The sequence below is a fragment of the Hakea prostrata genome, chromosome 5 (assembly GCF_041222555.1).
Source record: "Hakea prostrata isolate BN-2017 chromosome 5, UWA_Hpros_2, whole genome shotgun sequence".
NCBI classification, from domain to species: domain Eukaryota; kingdom Viridiplantae; phylum Streptophyta; class Magnoliopsida; order Proteales; family Proteaceae; genus Hakea; species Hakea prostrata.
In genome coordinates this window covers 46400431-46418883 of record NC_142604.1, presented here as the reverse complement: position 1 = coordinate 46418883, position 18453 = coordinate 46400431, and the positions used below count along the sequence as shown (strand labels likewise).

Genomic DNA, 18453 nt, shown 5'->3' with positions numbered 1-18453 from the left:
AAGTTCACCTAGACTTATGGAATTGATTATCAAGAGAACTTTGCCACTATTGCAAAATTGAATACAGTTAAGGTCCTGTTATCAGTGGTTGTGAATGAAGATTGGGATGTATATTAATTAGATGTAAAGAATGCATTTCTGCATAGAGAATTGAAAGAAGAGGTCTACATGGAAATCCCACATGGCTTCTCTGATAGCAAAACCAAAGGGAAGATTTGTCGATTGAAGAAGCTGATTGATGGGTTGAAGCAATACCCAAGGTGTTGGTTTGGATGCCTCCAAAAGGTTGTGATATCGATTGGTTACAAGCAAAGTAATGCTGACTATACTCTCTTTGTGAAAAGGTTAGGAACTCACATTACTCTTCTTATCGTCTATGTGTAGAGATACAAAAACTAAAGAGCCTTGGCAATGAAGTTGTAGTTAAAGATCTAGGAAAACTCAAAATACTTCTTGGGGATTAAGGTTGCTAGGTCAAAAAAAACATCTATCTATCCCAAAGAAAGTATATCCTAGACTTACTCTCAAAAGTAGAAATGTTCGGATGTAAAGCAGTGGATACTCCAATTGAAGCAGGAATTAAGCTCAAAGAGAAAGAGGGAGTACCAGTGGATAAAGGGAGATATTAGAGGCTGGTTGGGAAATGATTTATTTATCCCCCACTAGGCCCAACATTGCTTTTTCAGTAAGCCTAGTGAGTCAACATTTGAAGTCTACACTAGGAAATGGAATACTCTTGTCACCCACAAATAATTTGAAAGTGGAAGCATATACAACCGTAGATTGGGTTAGTTCCCCTGATATAAAATCAACATCAGGATAGTGTACATTTGTTGGGGCCAGTGTAGCGACTTGGAGAAGTAAGAAGTAATGTGGTGACATTGTCAAGTACAAAGGCCACGTACAAATCCATGGTTCGAGGAGTATGTGAGCTTCTATGGATGAAGGGTCTATCAGAAGATATTGAGTTTCATATTACAAGCCCCATGATGTTGTATTGTGAAAACAAGGCTGCAATTAGTATAGCCAATAATCTAGTACTATATGATAGTAGTAAACATATTGAGATAGACATATTTTTTCTTTCAAAGAAAAGTTGGAGCAAGGGTTGATATGCATACCTTTTGTGAGGTTTGGAGACCAAGTGACCGACATCTTCACCAAAAGGACTGAAGGAAGGAGACTTTGTCCCTACTTTGAGCAAGTTGGGCATGACTAACACCTATGCATCAACTTGAGGAGGAGAGTTGGTTGGTTCAGTTGGTTTGTGGGTTGGTTCAATTATAAGTTGTGGTCCAGCTTATTATTAGTCAGTTGTTTATTTCCTAATGAGGGTAATTATGTAATTATGTAATTTTCACATTATTATAAATAAGAAGCTTAGGGGGTAAAGTATTCAATTATTTCCACATTAATAATAGAATTAAAATTCTTGTAACTCAATACATAAGCGAATTGTCTAACAGGATAAATAAATTCAAATGGAACCTATTCCAACTTCTCTTTACAAAGTGATAATCTATCTTAACATGATTTGTCCAACCATGTTGAATTGGCATGCAAATGTCAATTGTTGGTTTTCTGAGTACATGCATATAGGGACCCTCAACTAAGACTCCAAGATCCTAAAGCAACCTATGAAGCTAGATTAGCTCACCAATGCTATGGGTCATAGCCCAAATTTCTGCCTCCGCACTAGATTGGTCACTACTGCTTATTTCTTGCTCCAAGTATAAAATTTATCATGTACAAGCTATAAATATACCCTTAAGGCAACACAAACTGTTTCCAAGGGCCTAGGGTTATTTTTCCAATTTGGTAATTTTGCCAATTTTGTGGTGTAGTAGGTTTGGGTCCCATCAAGTTCAATTAGTTGTTTGGAACCTATATCTAATTTTATTTTATTATTTGGACCATTCTTTTGTGTTTTATTGCAAAGTCCTTGTCAAGGTGTGCTTCCTAGTTGTGTTGGGATCCCCTGTTTAAGTCTACTTTTTACTAGGACTCCTTATCTACTCTTAGAACCGTAATTGGACCTGTCTATAGTCGGTTATGATAGAGCCATTGTTTACATGAGAAGTTGTTAGTCAAGTCAGAGTCCTAATTAGACTTAGTAAGTCAGTTTGAAGTCAATCAGGTTTCCTAGTTTGAGTCTTAGTCTATTTCTTATTGAGGTTAAACGTAAAGCCTCCATTTTATATAAGTGCAAGTTGAGTTTTTTTTTTTTGGGATGAATAAATAATTAAAATATAAAACAAGGGAACAAGAAGGAGCCAACCTTCAAAAGGAAGGGTGGAAAGGAGAATTGAGACCCCAAGAGACAACAATGAGCTTGTTCCCTGGGAGTGCAAGTTGAGTTGATTAATAGAATTTGTGTGTTTGGAGGAGAAGTCGTGGGCTTCGTTTTGGGAGGTCTGTGGTGGTATTAGAGTGAGTAAATAGCCACTGTCTTCAAGCTCCAACAACTTTTCAGCATTCAACACTTCCAGCAGCCTATCTCCAATCCCAAGTACAGCCCCTCCCTTCCCCATTCCAGCCCTTTTCCCCCTCCCTAGCCCTTGCAAACCTCCCCCACCCTTCTCCTCTATCGCAGACATCTCCAGCCCCACTCAAACCCTTGCAGCACCTTTAGGACCCCTTCCCATTCCGTTCTAGTTAATCCCCTACCTTCCCCTAACCCTAAACAATAGATACAGCTCTTCCCCTTGCCCTTTCTTCCTCTTCTCTACTTCTCTAACTTGTGGCAGCTTAGTAAACCCAGAAAAACCCAAGAGCCAGATTTTTACGTAACCCTAGAACACCTATCTTCAAACCCTAACTCCAATCCCCTCACCCTCTTAGGATTAGCTTCCCCATGCCCTCAGCCACACTTGATCCCCACCCCAACCCCGTCCCAAGAATCCTAACCTAAGTAGGACTCTTTAAACTTTAGCTAATTCAACTAGGGCTGACCTAAACACATCAATTAACCATACCAGTCCCTATCCTACGTCAACAGAAGCCTCAACTCTATTCCCAAGACCTAAAACGTGAAACTACTTTACAATAGCAGCCAAACCTTAGCAACCTTCTTCCTAAACCCTAAAACCTCCAAAGCTAAACCTAATCACATTATCAGACCTGAAACTGCAATATCAGCAAAGTAGCAAGCCTTAAACCCAATTTCCTTTGGTGCTAAACCTGGCCAAACCCTTCTAGGGCATTGCCTTATCACCTTGAACCCTAATTCCTCCACAGAATCTCCTACTACAAGCATATACAGCATTAGAAGACTGCTGGTTCCCTGAGAGAGGATCCTGCAGTAAGCCTAAATCTACGGCAACATCCCTACAAGCTAAACCCTAGTGTTTGGTTTACATCATCAACTATAGATACCCTAATGGTCTAATGCAATATGTATTCTTATTTCAACAACTGTATAATTTGACTAGTTCATTCTTTCTTATTGAAGATTCTATGACCATGCATGCATCATTCCTTCATTTCAAGCCGATGCCAAATAGTCAATTAAACTGATTGTTTTTCCTTTTGTCATACTAGGTTTTTAGATTGTGATTTGGCCCTTGTTAAACATTCATTTTTCCTTCTGTAGATTTTTTTTTTTTTATTTTTTTTTTTCTTTTGGTTGTGATTTTTCCCCCTTCGTTTTCCTTTCCTTACCATAACACAAATAGAAAATGGTCGATCATAATCAAATCAGCCCATCCAGTGGAAGGCATCGACTAGCATGTATACGGGAGGAGTAAAGAATTCCACGTGGCATGTCATTTTAAAGAGAATAGAGAAAAGTTTGTACACTATATGAAACTAATGCCCCATCCCAAAAACAGAAAGAATTGTTTAAGCATTTTCTTTTCATACAACAAAAGTTATCATAAAAAGTAGCAGAAATTGAGTGCAATGAACATAATGGAAAGAAAAATGTCCATTTAAGTAAAGAGTAACTCACTGAGAAATTATAAGTGAAACTTGCCTCAAATATGTTGTTGTACTCCTCAAGTAGAGTAATTACAATGGCTTGAGCATGGTTAGCTGCAGCAGCAGCTTGCAGAAGTTGCACTGAACCATCACCACCCATTTTAAAATCATTGCCAAGTTCACAATCTCCAGCAAGAAGAGGACGAAGAAGTAAGGGTGCCATGCAAGCTGCAACAGCTGGCAAGCTCATCCTGTTCTCAGCTTTGTGAGAAGCCACAGCTTTCATCATCTTAAGTATTCTGCACCCAGAAAAAAAAATTGCAAGGACAGTTTCAATAACTCCCAAACTGCTGTTAAGGATGGAAGGATGAAAAAGCAATACATAAGTTTCTTACAGAGGCACAGCAAGAAGTAGCATGTGCCCATGAGGATTATGAAGGTGGCCCTAAACTCCTTATGACATAAGTGAATTCATTCTCAGTCTTCTCGGTATAGTTGAGATTTGGCTGCTGTGCTGATTGAACTGGGTTGCACATCAATCCCCTTTTTTCATACAAGGGATGTGGCCGTAGCTGGTGTCAATAATTAGGCTCTATTTGTTTATAAGTGATGAGAATATAATTTTCGTACTCAAAATAAAATAAAGCGAGAAAATGGGAACAAGTGAGAATAGACAAAAGTATATTAGAAATTTAGAATAGATTAAATTTGAAATCATTTGTTGATTTCCATCCATTTAGATACAATTAAAACTTTGTGGGTTCAGATTTTTTTTCATGTTGAGTATAATTTCATCTTAAGATTCTTAACCAAATATTTCATATATAATTTTTTTCAGGGAATGCCGATTGATTTCCTCATTAGCGGGTCCATGCTGTCAACTCTACAGGGTTTTCATATCACTTCACATCAACTTTACTTCCTGATGAGAACCCAATTTTAGGGTTAGGGTTCCTAGGTTGATTTCCCTAAAATTAGGGGTTAGCCCAAAATCATCCAACAAATAAGTCTAAAATATTATGGAATGTCTATGGGTTTCTAAGGAAGTTGTGGCAAGCTCTTAGAGGCAAATTAAGATTGATATGGGTTGATAGGGAAAGGTAAGGGTTTTACACCATGGGATGATCTCAAGAGATAAATTTGACCATAGGATTGGCAAGAAAAGGGAAGAGATAATTTGGTTTAATTTTGGTAGGATCTCCAAAACATTTTTGGGAGATGGGAAAAGGTTTGGATAGAAAAAGTGGTGGTTCTTGGATGGATCTTGGGAAATCTTTCAGTACTCTTTTATTTCATTGTTTCTTTCTTTCTTTCATTTTTTTTCTTTTCTTTTCTTTCTTTTCTTGTTTGAGATCTGCCACAAGTCAGAGGGGGTTGGGAGGGTAGCCGAATGGGGAAGAGAGGGGGAAGGGGAGAGAGGTGGGGGAACAGTTCAGGTGAGTCGTGGGGGGGGGGGGGTAGGGGACAGGTTCTAGGGTATCGGAGGGGTGGGGGAGGGTGCTGCCAAGTGTGCAACAGCAAGGGGGAAGGTTTTTCTGGGTTGCGCAAACAGGGGAAGGGGCAATGTGGGGTTGTGCAATGGGTTTGGGAGGTGAGGGAGGGGACTGGGGTTTCTGTGATTGAAGGGAAAGGGATGAGGAGATGATGTTACTTGTGTGCAGAAATTAGGAGGAGATTTCTGGACTTCGCCAGAATTGCAGGACAGAATTGATGAATATAAGAGAGCTCTTGATAACCGTGAGGTCCTTCTCAAAAGGACCCTGGCACACATTCTTGGCTGCAATTCTTCAATAATTATTAAACCAGACTTTAAGATTACAATGAAATGACTAGGCTACATATAGCTATACTAAAAGACTTTGATCTACATGGGAATCCTTTTGTAATTTAGGATCTCTGTCAAATTTTATCTCAGCCACACAATTAAAAGACTTTAACTTCAACAAAACTAATAGAATTTTCTTGAAAATAGATTCCCTAAGACACTGAGACTCAGAACATGAAGGAAAGGAACCCTTCTTGAAGTAAAAGACTTACAAAGTCCTACTCTAAAGAAAGACTCCTAAATATTCAAGAACTCAGCTCACAAATCAAACCAAGAAGACACTGAGACTCGAACATGAAGGAAAGGAACTCTTCTTGAAGTATTAGACTTACAGAGTCCTACTTTAAAGGACTCCTAAAGATTCAAGGACTCAGCTCACAAATCAAACCAAGATTTCTAAACAAAACAAGACCCCGAAAATCAAGAATAAAATTCTGAAGATTAATTCCAGCAGATAATTAGGGTGACATTGACCAAAATACACCTCTTGGAGGATTCGACCTGCCCTAGCTTTGCTACTTTGGAGAGGCCTTGGGGCCCACTCCAAGGTTTTGGCCAGGGGGCGAACCCTGTGTTCACGTCACTTCCGATTAGATCCCCAAATTGAATAGTTTATTTTCATTTTACTAATGCCAATTTTCATTTCACTTCACTTCTAAGCAAAGTGCAGAACTTTAGTTTTTAGATGCATTCGAGGTCTACTTTATTCTATGTGTAGGATTGTCGTGTGATCTTCATAGTCCTCCACTGCCCAGCTTGTACTTTTCATAATATGGGAAATTTAAAATGCTCTCTTTATCCGTTTACATGGATTCTACAACCTTATGTCATAAATGCTAGCTAGCTGTTCCCCAACAAAATATGCAACACACTACACTATGGCCTAGGTGTAGTGAAAAGTGAGCATGGTTAGCTAGGGCAGCCTCCCTGAGTAACATGCTACGTAGGCACCCATGACCCAGATGCTGTGACAACTGATAAGCAAAGGTTCTCATGCCATGGATGAGTGAGAAAAAAGAAGCTAGTCCAAAAATATAGCATCAAATTGACATATTGGAACATATGTTCTTTAACAGGTAAGAGCTTATGTGGAAATAATTGAATCCTTAGGTAATCAATGTGACCCCTAAGCTTCCTATTTATGATAATGTGAAATATACAAAGTTACATAATTACCCTCACTAACCAATTGAATAATAATAATTTGAACCACAACTTACAATTAAACCAACCCACAAATAAACCGAACCAACCAACACTCCCCCTCAAGTTCAGGCATAGATGTTAATCATGCCCAAGTTGCTCAAAATAGGGTAGAAATCTCCTTCCATCAGTCATTTAGTAAAGATGTCAACCACTTGATCTCCAGATCTCACAAAAGGCATGCATATCAGCCCTTGTTCCAACTTTTCTTTGACAAAAAATCTACCTATCTCAATATGTTTTGGACGGTCATATTGCACTGGATTATTGGCTATACAAATGGCAGCCTTGTTGTCACAATATAACATCATGGGACTTGTAACAGGAAACCCAATATCTTCTAATAGACCCTTCAGCCATAAAAGTTCACATACTCCTCGAACCATGGATCTATACTCGGCCTCTGTACTAGACAATGACACCACATTTTGCTTCTTGCTTCTCTAGGTTACTAGATTGCCCCCAATAAATGTACAATATCTTAATATTGATTTTCTGTCAGGTGAACTAGCCCAATCAGCATCTGTCTATCTGAGGGTGACAAAAGTATTCCCTTTCCTGGTGTGGATTTCAAATACTGAAGTATTCTAATATCAGCATTCATATGAGTCGAGTATGGGTCATGCATAAACTGGCCCACTAAACTTACTAAGAAAGCAATGTCGGTCTGGAGTGAGACAAATAAATCAGTTTTCCAACCAACCTTTGATATCTCCCTTTATCTACTGGTACTCCCTCTTTCTCTTTAAGCTTAATGCTTGCTTCAATTGGGGTATCCATGGCTTTACATCCCAACATTCCGACTTCCGAAAGTAAGTCTAGGATATACTTGCGTTGGGACAAATAGATGTCTTTTTCTGATCTAGCGACCTCAATTCCCAGGAAATACTTGAGTTTCCCTAAATCTTTAACCTCAAATTCTTTGCCGAGGGAGCTCTTCAGATTTTGTATTTCTCCCCCATTATTCACAGTGATGACAATGTCATCAACGTAGACTATAAGAAGCGTGATGTGAATTCCGGACCTTTCACAAAGAGAGTATAATCAGCATTACTTTGCTTGTAACCTATCGATGTCACAGCTTTTTGAGGCGTCCAAACCAACACCGGGGAGATTGCTTCAACCGATAAATTGACCGCTTCAACCAACAAACCTTCCCTTTTGTTTTGCTGTCAGTGAATCCATATGGGATTTCCATGTAGACCTCTTCTTTCAATTCTCCACGCAAAAATGCATTATTTACATCTAATTGATGTAAATCCCAATCTTGATTCACAGTTACTGATAACAAGACCCTGACTGTATTCAATTTTGTAACAAGAGCAAAGGTCTCTTGATAATCAATTCCATAAGTCTGAGTGAACCCTTTTGCAACCAATCTAGCCTTCAATTGGTTGACTGAATCATCAATGTTCTGTTTTACCACAAACACCCACTTACAACCTACCGGTTGTTTCCCTGGAGGAAAAGTAACCAACTCCCAAGTACCATTCTTCTTCATAGCCTGCATTTCTCTACCATTGTTGCCTTCCAATTTTTATTAGCACACGTTTCCTACCAAGTCTTTAGAACAGATGCAGTAGATAAAGAAGATATGAAAGCTTGGTAGGAGTCAGACAAAGAATCATAGGAAACGTATTTAGCTATAGGATGCTGAGTACATGATCTGATTCCCTTTCTAATAGCAATAGGGAGGTCAGAAGAAGATACCTCAGGGATACTTACATGACCTGAATCTGGATTAGGAGATTAAAGTGGTAACATGTCAACCTTCTCTACCTGCTATTGCTGACTGGTTTTCTTCCTCTGATAGGTTTGCACATCCTTGTTTTGGTCAATTTGCCTTTGAAAGACCTCAATAGTGTGCCTTACAGGAGTGGTCTCCCCTTGGATAGGATCCTCACAAGGTTCAGATGGGCAAAGGGAAGACTAGGTGTCTACATGTATGCTGGCTGAATGCTCCCCCTATTCATGAATCTCTTCCTAAACCTCTAACTAAGGTTGAATTAGGGTTGGTAGGGTCTCTATATGTGTCAGGAACATCCAAAGTGAGAAAAAACACCTCTGCTCTTGGAATCTCCCCTTGGAGAGGTGTATAATAAGGAGTAAACTCATTAAAGATGGCATCCATGGACACTATAGTCTTTCTCAAAGGAGGATGGTAACATTTCTAACCCTTTTGAGTAGTAGAATACCCCAGAAAAATGCAGTGGAAGCCATGAGGTTCCAACTTACTCTTTTGGGTCGAAGTAATGGCATAACACACACAACCAAATATCCTTGGAGGAACTATAATGAAGATGTCCCTTGAAGGACCTCATTGGGCATTTGAAGTCAAGGATTCTACTAGGCATCCTACTCATGAAGTATGATGCAGTGAGAACTGCGTCACTCCAATATTGGTCGGGGGCATCCATGGTAATTAGAAGAGAACGAGCAATCTCTAAAAGATGCCTATTCTCTCGTTCGGCCACTCCATTTTGGGCTGCAGTAGCAACACAACTAGTCTGATGTATTATGCCAGAATCAAAGATGTAACTCTGAAATTCTTTTTCACTATACTCGGTTCCATTGTCACGCGAAGGACCTTCACAGTGGTATTGAATTGAGTATTAACCATATTATGAAAATCTTGAAAACATAAAAAAACTTCATTTTTTTGTTTTAAAAGATAAATCCATGTGGAGCGAGAATGACAATCAATAAAAGTAACAAAAAAAAATGATGGCCAGTAAAGATATACGGCGACAAGGCCCCCATACATCAGTACATCAGTATGAATTAACATATAAGGAATAGAACTTATATTACTATGAGAAGGCAAATAACTTGAACGAATCTGTTTAGCAAAATCACAAGTTTCACAAAAAAAAATCCTTATGATAACATGAGACTAAATTGGGGAAAAGTTTTCTTAGAGTTCTTATAGGGGGATGGCCTAGCCTACGATGCCACTAGTGGAGAGCTGACAAATTGACCGGATGAGGAGCTAGCAAGCATAGCAAAAGAAGAGGCTCCATTCGATTCCACCAAGTAGAGGCCGCTGCTTACCATGTCCAATCTCCTTCCCCATTACAAGATCCTGAAAGACACAGTAGGAGGGAAAAAATGTTACCGTACAATTCAAGTCATTGGTAAGACTACTAATGGAAAGAAGGTTAGTAGAAAAAGATGGAACATGTAAAACTTGAAGACAAAGAAAGGGACGGTGAATGTTGTATGGTTCCCTTTCCAGCAATGGAAGAGTAAGAACCATCAGATGGAACTTATGTTTCCCTGAGGTAGGTAAATAATTCAAGAAAAGAGAAGCAGAACCTGTCATATGGTCTGTCGCTCTAGTATCAATAATCTATGGATCAGAAATTGAAGAAGCATGGAAGCTGTTAAATACGGTACCTAAAGTAGCAAGGTAGGAATTTGAACGTGCAGTTGACAAGGCATTGGAAGAGGTAGTGGCAGCAGCAGTGGTAGACGACTGTAGAATGTGCCTTAGAGCAATCAACTCTTCCTAGGAAAAACCGATAGCTGAAGTAGGTGTGGTAGAAATAGTTTATGAATAATGAGCCTTGGGTATACCCTACTTTTAAGCCCTTTTTTATTCAAAATCTACAGGTTTCCCATGTAATTTCCAGCATGTGGCTTTGGTATGATAAGGCTTGTGGCAATGCTCACACTTAACCATATCTTTAACTGATTCTGATCAGGACACCATACTCACACTCTGAAAAGCAGATTTTTCCACTATCAGGTTATGTAACATAGTCAAACGACGACTCTCCTCACATTGAACAGGTGCATAGGATTGTTCCAATGTAGGAAAGGGAGAGCGACTCAACACCTGTACTCGAATCGGAGCATACTACACATTTAAGCCAGCCAAAAAATCATACACCCGAATTTTGTCAACATATTTCCTATAGGCAACCACATCATCAGTATTAGTCGGTTGGTAGTCACCATTATGGTCTAACTCTTGCCAAAGAGAGCGTAATTCAGCATAGCACTGGGCAATTGTCAGCTCTTTCTGTGTGGTCTTATGAAGTTTCTTTCGTAGCTCATAGATCTATGCATCATTCCCTAGTTGTCCATAAGTCTCTTTAGTAGCCTTCCAAATATGGGCTGTTGTATCCAACAATAAATATCCCTTGGGTAGAGTTGGATGCATGTAATTTAAGAGGAATGACATGATAAGAGAGTCATGTGAAATCCACTTATCCTAAAGAATGCCAGCAGTCAAAGGTTTGATTGTAGTGCCAATTATATGACCGACTAGACCTCTTCTAGTAATTGTCAAATAGGCGGAACGAGACCAGATCAAGTAATTGGTTCCATTGAACCTAACAGAGAGTGATAGAAGGTTGGGATAATTTTCATGACTTGTCGGAACTGCAGAAACATCCGGTGTAGTCATATCTTCAGTCCACTCACCAAGAACACCACCAAAAACAATTTGGATCAAACCTGCTAAAAATTCTGATCCAACCTTCTAAAAAACTCTGATCAAACCTTCTAAAAATTGTGAGCAAACCTGATGGAAGGGCTGATCAAATCTGCTGGAGAAAAATCTGATAAAAACTGCTGTTCTGCAGGCTGCAAACTGGTTCTGAAATATCCCAGGAAGGTGTAAGAGGTCAAAAAATATTTCTCTGAGCAGTGGTATTTTTCGGATTCAATGTTGCAGTAATTTTCTGATCAATACTGCATAAAAGTTGCTGTTAGAAGAATCCGAAACGTCCCAGGAGTGTAAAACTCCAAAAGAAAAATTTTGCATTGCAGTAGAGAAGAGAATAACAGAAACAAAGGAGAAAGGAGAGGAGGAAGAAGCTGTTAATGGCACAAATACAGCCAGAAAGAGAGCAAAGGTGGAAGAAGAAAGAAGGGGGAAAAAATTTGATAAAGAGATACGCGGAAGGAAAAAAAAGAGGTTTTCTGCTATTTTCGTGATTTTCATAATATGATTAAAACTCAGTTCAATGCCACTGTGAAGATCCTTCGCAATGACAATGGCACAGAGTATATTGATGGTGAATTTCAAAGATATCTCTCTGAATCTGGCATAATACATCAGACCAATTGTATTGATACAGCTGCCCAAAATGGAGTTGCCGTCTTTTAGAGATAGCTCGTTCAATTATGGTTGCTATGAATGTCCCTGACCAATACTGGAGTGATGATCTACTCACTGGCTCTTATCTTATGAATAGGATGCCTAGTAGGATACTTGGTTTTAAATGTCCTAATGAGATTCTTTGGTTTTAAATGTCCTAATGAGATTCTTCAGATAGCCTCTTCTTTTGTTATTCCCCCAAAGGTTTTTAAATGTGTGTATTATGCCAGAATCACAAGCCACTAAAATAAGTTGGCTGCCTACGGCCTACACTGCATATTTTTGGGGTATTCTGCTACTCAGAATGGGTACAAATGTTATCATCCTCCTTCCAGAAAAACCATTGTGTCCATGGATATACTTTTTAATGAGTATTGCCCTTACTATACACCTCTCCAGGGGGAGAGTCCTAAAGGAGAAGTGTTCTTTCCACCTCTAAACCTTCCATCACACATATAGACTCCCACACACTACCACAACCCAACTTAGGAGTTTAAAAAGAGTTTTTGGACCAGGAGAAGAATTCGGCCAGTATACCTGAGGACTCTAATTCTCCCCCACTATTTTCTGACCCATGTGAAGAACCTGGTTCAGGGGGAGACCACTCCTATAAGTCACACTATTGAGGTCTTTCAAAACAAGATTGACTAGAATAATGAGGTGCAGACTTATGAGAGAAAGAATTACAGTCGGCCAAAGCAAGTGGAGAAAAGTGACATGGTAATACTTCAGTCTCTTACTCCAAAATCAGATTCTATTGTTCCCCCTGAGGTATCTTCTTCTGATCTTCCTATTGCTGTTAGCAAAGGAGTTTGATCTTGAACTCAGCATCCCATAGCTAAATGTGTTTCTTATAACCCTTTGTCTGACTCTTACCATACTTTTATATCCTCTCTATCATTTGTGTTCCTAAAAATTGGCAGGAAGACTTTGCTGAAAAGAGATGGAAGGCAGCTATAGTAGAGGAAATGCAGGCAATGAAGAAAAATGATACTTGAGAGTTGGTTACACTTCCTTCAGGGAAAAAACCCGTGGATTGAAAATGGGTGTTTGTGGTTAAACAAAATATGGATGGGTCTGTCAATAGGTTAAAGGCTATACTAGTTGCAAAGGGGTTTACCCAGACATATGGGATTGATTATCAGGAGATTTTTGCCCCTGTTGCGAAACTGAACACCGTTAGAGTTCTGTTGTTTGTCGTTGTGAATAAAATCTAGAATGTGCACCAATTAGACGTAAAGAATGCCTTTTTACATGGGGAGTTAGAGGAAGAAGTCTATATGAAAATCCCACATGGTTTCGCCAATTATAATACTACAAGGAAAGTTTGTTGGTTAAAGAGGTCAATTTATGGGTTAAAACAGTCTCCTAAATGCTGGTTTGGACGCCTCCTGAAGAAACTGACTTATATTGGGTACAAGCAAAGTAATGTTGACCATACACTATTTGTCAAGAAGTCAGGTACAAACATCTTCTCATTGTTTATGTGGGCGATATTGTCATCACAAGGAATGATGGTGAAGAAATTCGAAGGTTGAAGGACTTTCTTGGCAGAGAGTTTGAGATTAAAGATCTATGGAAGTTACAATACTTCTAGGGATTGAGGTGGTTCGATCAAAGAAGGGTATATTTCTATCCCAAAGAAAGTATGTCCTAGATTTATTATCCGAAGTGGGAATGTTGGGGTGTAAAGCAGTTGATACCACCATTGAGGCTGGAGCTAAACTTAAGGAGAAAGAAGGAGAACTAGTGGATAAAGGAAGATATCAAAGGTTGGTAGGAAAGCTTATTTACTTGTCTCACACCAAGCCAGACATTGCTTATGCCGTAGGGATAGTGAGCCAGTTCATGCATGATCCATATTTAGCTCATATGAAGGCTGTTACCAGAATACTGCAGTATCACCCACTGATAATCTCAGGGTAGAAGGATACACTAATGCAGACTCAGCTGGATCTCCTAATAGGAAGTCAATTTCAAGTTACTGTACCTTTGTTAGAGGTAATCTTGTTACTTGGAGGAGTAAGAAACATAATGTGGTAGTTTTATCCAGTACTTGAGCTAAATATTAAGCTATAGTTCATGAAGTTTGTGAGCTACTATAGTTGAAAGGCTTGCTAGAGATATTGGAGTCCAAGTTCCAGATCCTATGATGCTATATTGTGACAATAAGGCTACCATTAGTATTGCCAATAATCATGTACAACATGATCGAACAAAGCACATTAAAATTGACAAGTTTTTTGTCAAAGGAAAGCTAGAACAAGGGCTCATCTGCATGCCTTTTAAGAGGTCCGAAGATCAAGTGGCAGATATTTTCACTAAGGGTTTGGAGGAAGGAGATTTCCTTCCTATTGTAGGCAAATTAGGCATGACTAATATCTATGCCTGAACTTGAGGGGGAGTGTTGGTTGAGTTCTCCTAGGAGTTCAATTCTGTTAGAGTTTTAGTTAATGTAATTTTCTATTTCTTGTTACTCAAATAAGGGTATTTATGTAATAGTTCTCAAACACCTTCTTAAAAATTAAGGGTTTAAGATCACACTAATCTATTAAGTCATTATATCATAATTGATTGTCTCAACACTAATCCTAGCCCTGATTCTGGCCCTAATCCTAACCCTAACTTTCATCCTAATTTTAAGCATTATACTAACATTGATCCAAACCCTAAGTCATTTTGACCCAATGAGTCCACTTATATTTATATTATTTGTTGCTGTCGTTTAGTAATATATAAATGATTTTTTATTTTATTTTAATATGTTACGATAAAGCATACTATTTTTTTTTACACTTCTTTCATTGTTGTTATTTAGTCAAAGTAAATGGTTTATTTTTTCATTTTTAATATGTTATGATGAAGATTGATTTTTCTTTTTGTTATAAATGATAAAAACAGACTAAATCATTTGTTACATCCTATTATCCTATTAAATATATTTATGTAAATAATTATTGCCTTATAATTAAAATTCTAATCCAGTTTAATAAGGGTGTTTTATAATCAAATTTCTAATTAACGATCCTAATTTGGAACATCTAAGTAAAATTCCAAAATAGAAGGTTCTTAAGAGGAATTTGAATGGTGTGATCCATAGATTAATTTTATTTATATGACATAATATATTAAAAAAATATTTTTAATTATATTAATTGTTGATAAAATATAACACCTCGGCCTTCAATGATGTGAAGTATCTAATATATGTTGTATATCTTTTTTATTAATGAATCACTTAAATGAACACGACAACTTGCAAAGAAATTGAAAAATAAATCATTGGTAAAATGTAATTCATTTTTTTATAAGAATCTTATTTTTCAATACAGAATTGGCCAAAATTATTTGTATTATTCAAAAAATCGATTTGAAATAATAAAATTATACTAACCTCTATTTTAAAGTAAATGTTTGGCCCAAAAAATGTTCTTGTTAGATGTTATTTATATTTCTACTTTCTTCTAGGTAAAAATATTGTGTTTTAATTAACAAGGGATAATAGATATTTTACATCATTATACTAGTTTTTGTCTTTTAAAATGTATTATTTTTGTAGGGACTACTAGAGGTGTGACTCATATTTTGATTTGTTTTGTGGTGACAGTGATATTAAAAGACAAATCATGAAATGCCACTAATAATTTATCTATATCATATATATATTATATAGAAAACTCCTTTCGTACTCTTTCAGTATTTTTTTGGGTAGAAATTTAAGATTTTTTTTTAAATATCTTATACATTGATTAGGCATATTTGAAAATTAGAGTAATAAAAAGTGTAAAACTCTAAACATTAACATCACATTTATTTGTTAGTCACTTTTTATATAATACATTTATAATAGACCAATATTTTTATACATTAAATGGTTTAAATTGAACAACAGGTTATATCAAAATTAATAGCAAACTAGATTATGCATATCCATGGTGGGAGATCTCACGAGATATCTCGCTATTGTGAGATAGCGAGACGAGAGGGTCAGCGAGAGTGGAGAGATGGGAGATCTCGCCATTATCTCGGCGAGATCTCGCTAGCGGGAAGATTTTGGTTGCTTTAGGGGCTTTAAAAAGCCCCTGTCTCGCTCGAGAGAGGCATATCTTGCCTCTCTCGAGCCTCTCTCTCGCCCTTCTCTCGCTGTAGCTTCAATTTTGGCGGGAAAACTCGATTTTTGGCCGGAATTTGTTGGGGAATCAACATAGCAACATCATTAACTCATCTACAGCAACATATTCAAGCATATTTCAAGTGATTCAAGCCCATTTCAAGTGATCTTCAAGAAATGTAAGATTTTCCCCCAAATTTCAATTTTTTTCAAATACAAGATTCTACAATGGTTGTATGAGTGTGGTATAAATATATGTTGATGATCAAGCTTTGATCTACACTTTCATGGAAAATTTTTATTTTTCTGTTATTAATTTTTATTTTTTTTTATTTAAAAAATATATTATCTAAAAAGTTAAAATTATAAATAAATACTTATGATATGAATGTGATTATTATTTATGTTAAACAACATTTAGAGGGCTACAATCTCATGTATTAATATTTTGATTATCGTGCTTGCTGTATTTATTTTTAATTTTTTTATTTAAATAATTAAATAAAAAATTATGAAAAATAATATTTTATTATAAAATATCTTCTTTTTTATTTTATTTTAATGATGCTTATATTATGTAGTTTATTTTAAAAACACAAGCATGTCTGTTTGAGCATTGTATATATGTTACCTTATAACAAAGTGTGTTTTGTTGTTTTATAAATTTTTTTTACATAAAATAATTATAAAAAATAATATGTTATTAAAAATTTATCTGTTTTTTTATTTTATTTTAATGATGCTCATATTATGTAGTTTATTTTAAAAATACAAACATGTTTTTTAAGCATTGTATATATGTTATCTTAGAACAAAGTGTGTGTTTTGTTGTTTTATAAATTGTTTTTACATGTTTTTATGTATCTAAAAATTATTCTAATGATTATTTGGGAATATTCATGTATGTATTTCAGACTTTCAGTGCTGTACATTTGACTCTTAAATGGCAACTAATGGGAGTGGCAATACTGGTAGTGGGACTCAGGACATTGCTTGGCAACATGGGGATCCGCTGACTGCTAACAAGAAGAAATCCCGATGCAAGTATTGCCTCAAGACTTTGAATTATGGTCGTTCAACTAGATTAAAGCAACATTTGGCCGGTGGTTACAAAGATGTTTCCAAGTGTCCCAAGGTTCCTTATGAAGTGCAAAAAGTAATTGCAGCAACTTTAAGGGGAGGGAAACAAAAAAAGGACGAGATGGCACAAAAGCAAAGGGAGTTTGAGGATACAGTGCTATCTAGACCTATTCTTAATGTTGATGAGGAGTCAAGTGACGATGAAGAGAGGAGGGTTATGGGTGTTGAGGCACGGGCCGAGTGGAGACAGATGAAGGCTGCAATGGAAGCTAGCAGACAGTCCTTACATGTTGAGAATGTGAGGCAATGAACAGACAAAGGGAGCAAGTGGTTCGGGGTCAGAGGCATCCATGCCACCTAGACATAGTTTTCAGGGAACTGAGACTGAGAAGATCGAAAGGAAGAGTAGGAAGACTAGACATTATGATTCCACATTTGACCAAGACCCCTCCCTCTTCAAGCAACAAGACATCTATCAAAGAAGCATTCCATATATGTTTGCTGGAGGTAGAGAAGGCAGTAGGGAGGAGGAAGCTAGGTTGGCAATCAGCAAATTCATACTCTACAACAACATTGTAGCCAATGTAGCCAAAACACCATACTATCAGGGGATGATCAATGCAGTTGCTAGGGTAGGTGTAGGGGTTAAAGGCCCAACAGCTTGGGAAGTAATGAATAAATATTTACCCAAGGTAAAGCAGGAGCTAGATGAATACATTGGTTCATTAAAAGGAAAAATGGAGTACATATGGTGTTACTGTGATGGCTGATGGATGGACTGGTCTTGCTAAACAGTCCATCATTAATTTCATGGCGAGCTGCAATGGAAAGATATCCTTCCTTAAGTCAGTGGATGCCTCAGATAAGATCAAAGATGCTGACTACCTTTACAAGCTTCTTAAGGAGGTGGTCCTCGAGGTAGGGCCAAAGAATGTTATCCAAATTGTCACAGATAATGGTGCTAACTTTAAAAAAACTGGTGAAATGTTGATGAGGAAGAAGAGCAGCAGGATCCACCTCTTTTGGACACCATGTGCAACACATTCGATTGATTTGATGTTGAAGGACTTGGGGAAAAGAAAGTCAATCAACACTGTGGTTGAGAGGGCTAGAAGGGTAAGTAATTTTATTTATAACCATGGCTATGTGCTGAAGATGATGAGGAACCACTGTAAGGGTGATCTAGTCAGACCTGGATTAACTAGATTC

The 18453-nt window shown here is 37.5% G+C and overlaps 1 protein-coding gene across 1 annotated transcript in view; it reads right to left on the bottom strand.

Moving 5' to 3' along the window:
- Nucleotides 1-18453, bottom strand: part of LOC149016148 (rho GTPase-activating protein REN1-like) — a 117931-nt gene that overhangs the window by 51043 nt on the left and 48435 nt on the right. Inside the window, exon 14 of the mRNA XM_089157275.1 lies at nucleotides 3974-4217. Within this exon, the coding sequence (XP_089013401.1) occupies nucleotides 3974-4217 (244 nt within the window). The remainder of the gene's footprint in view (nucleotides 1-3973; nucleotides 4218-18453) is intronic.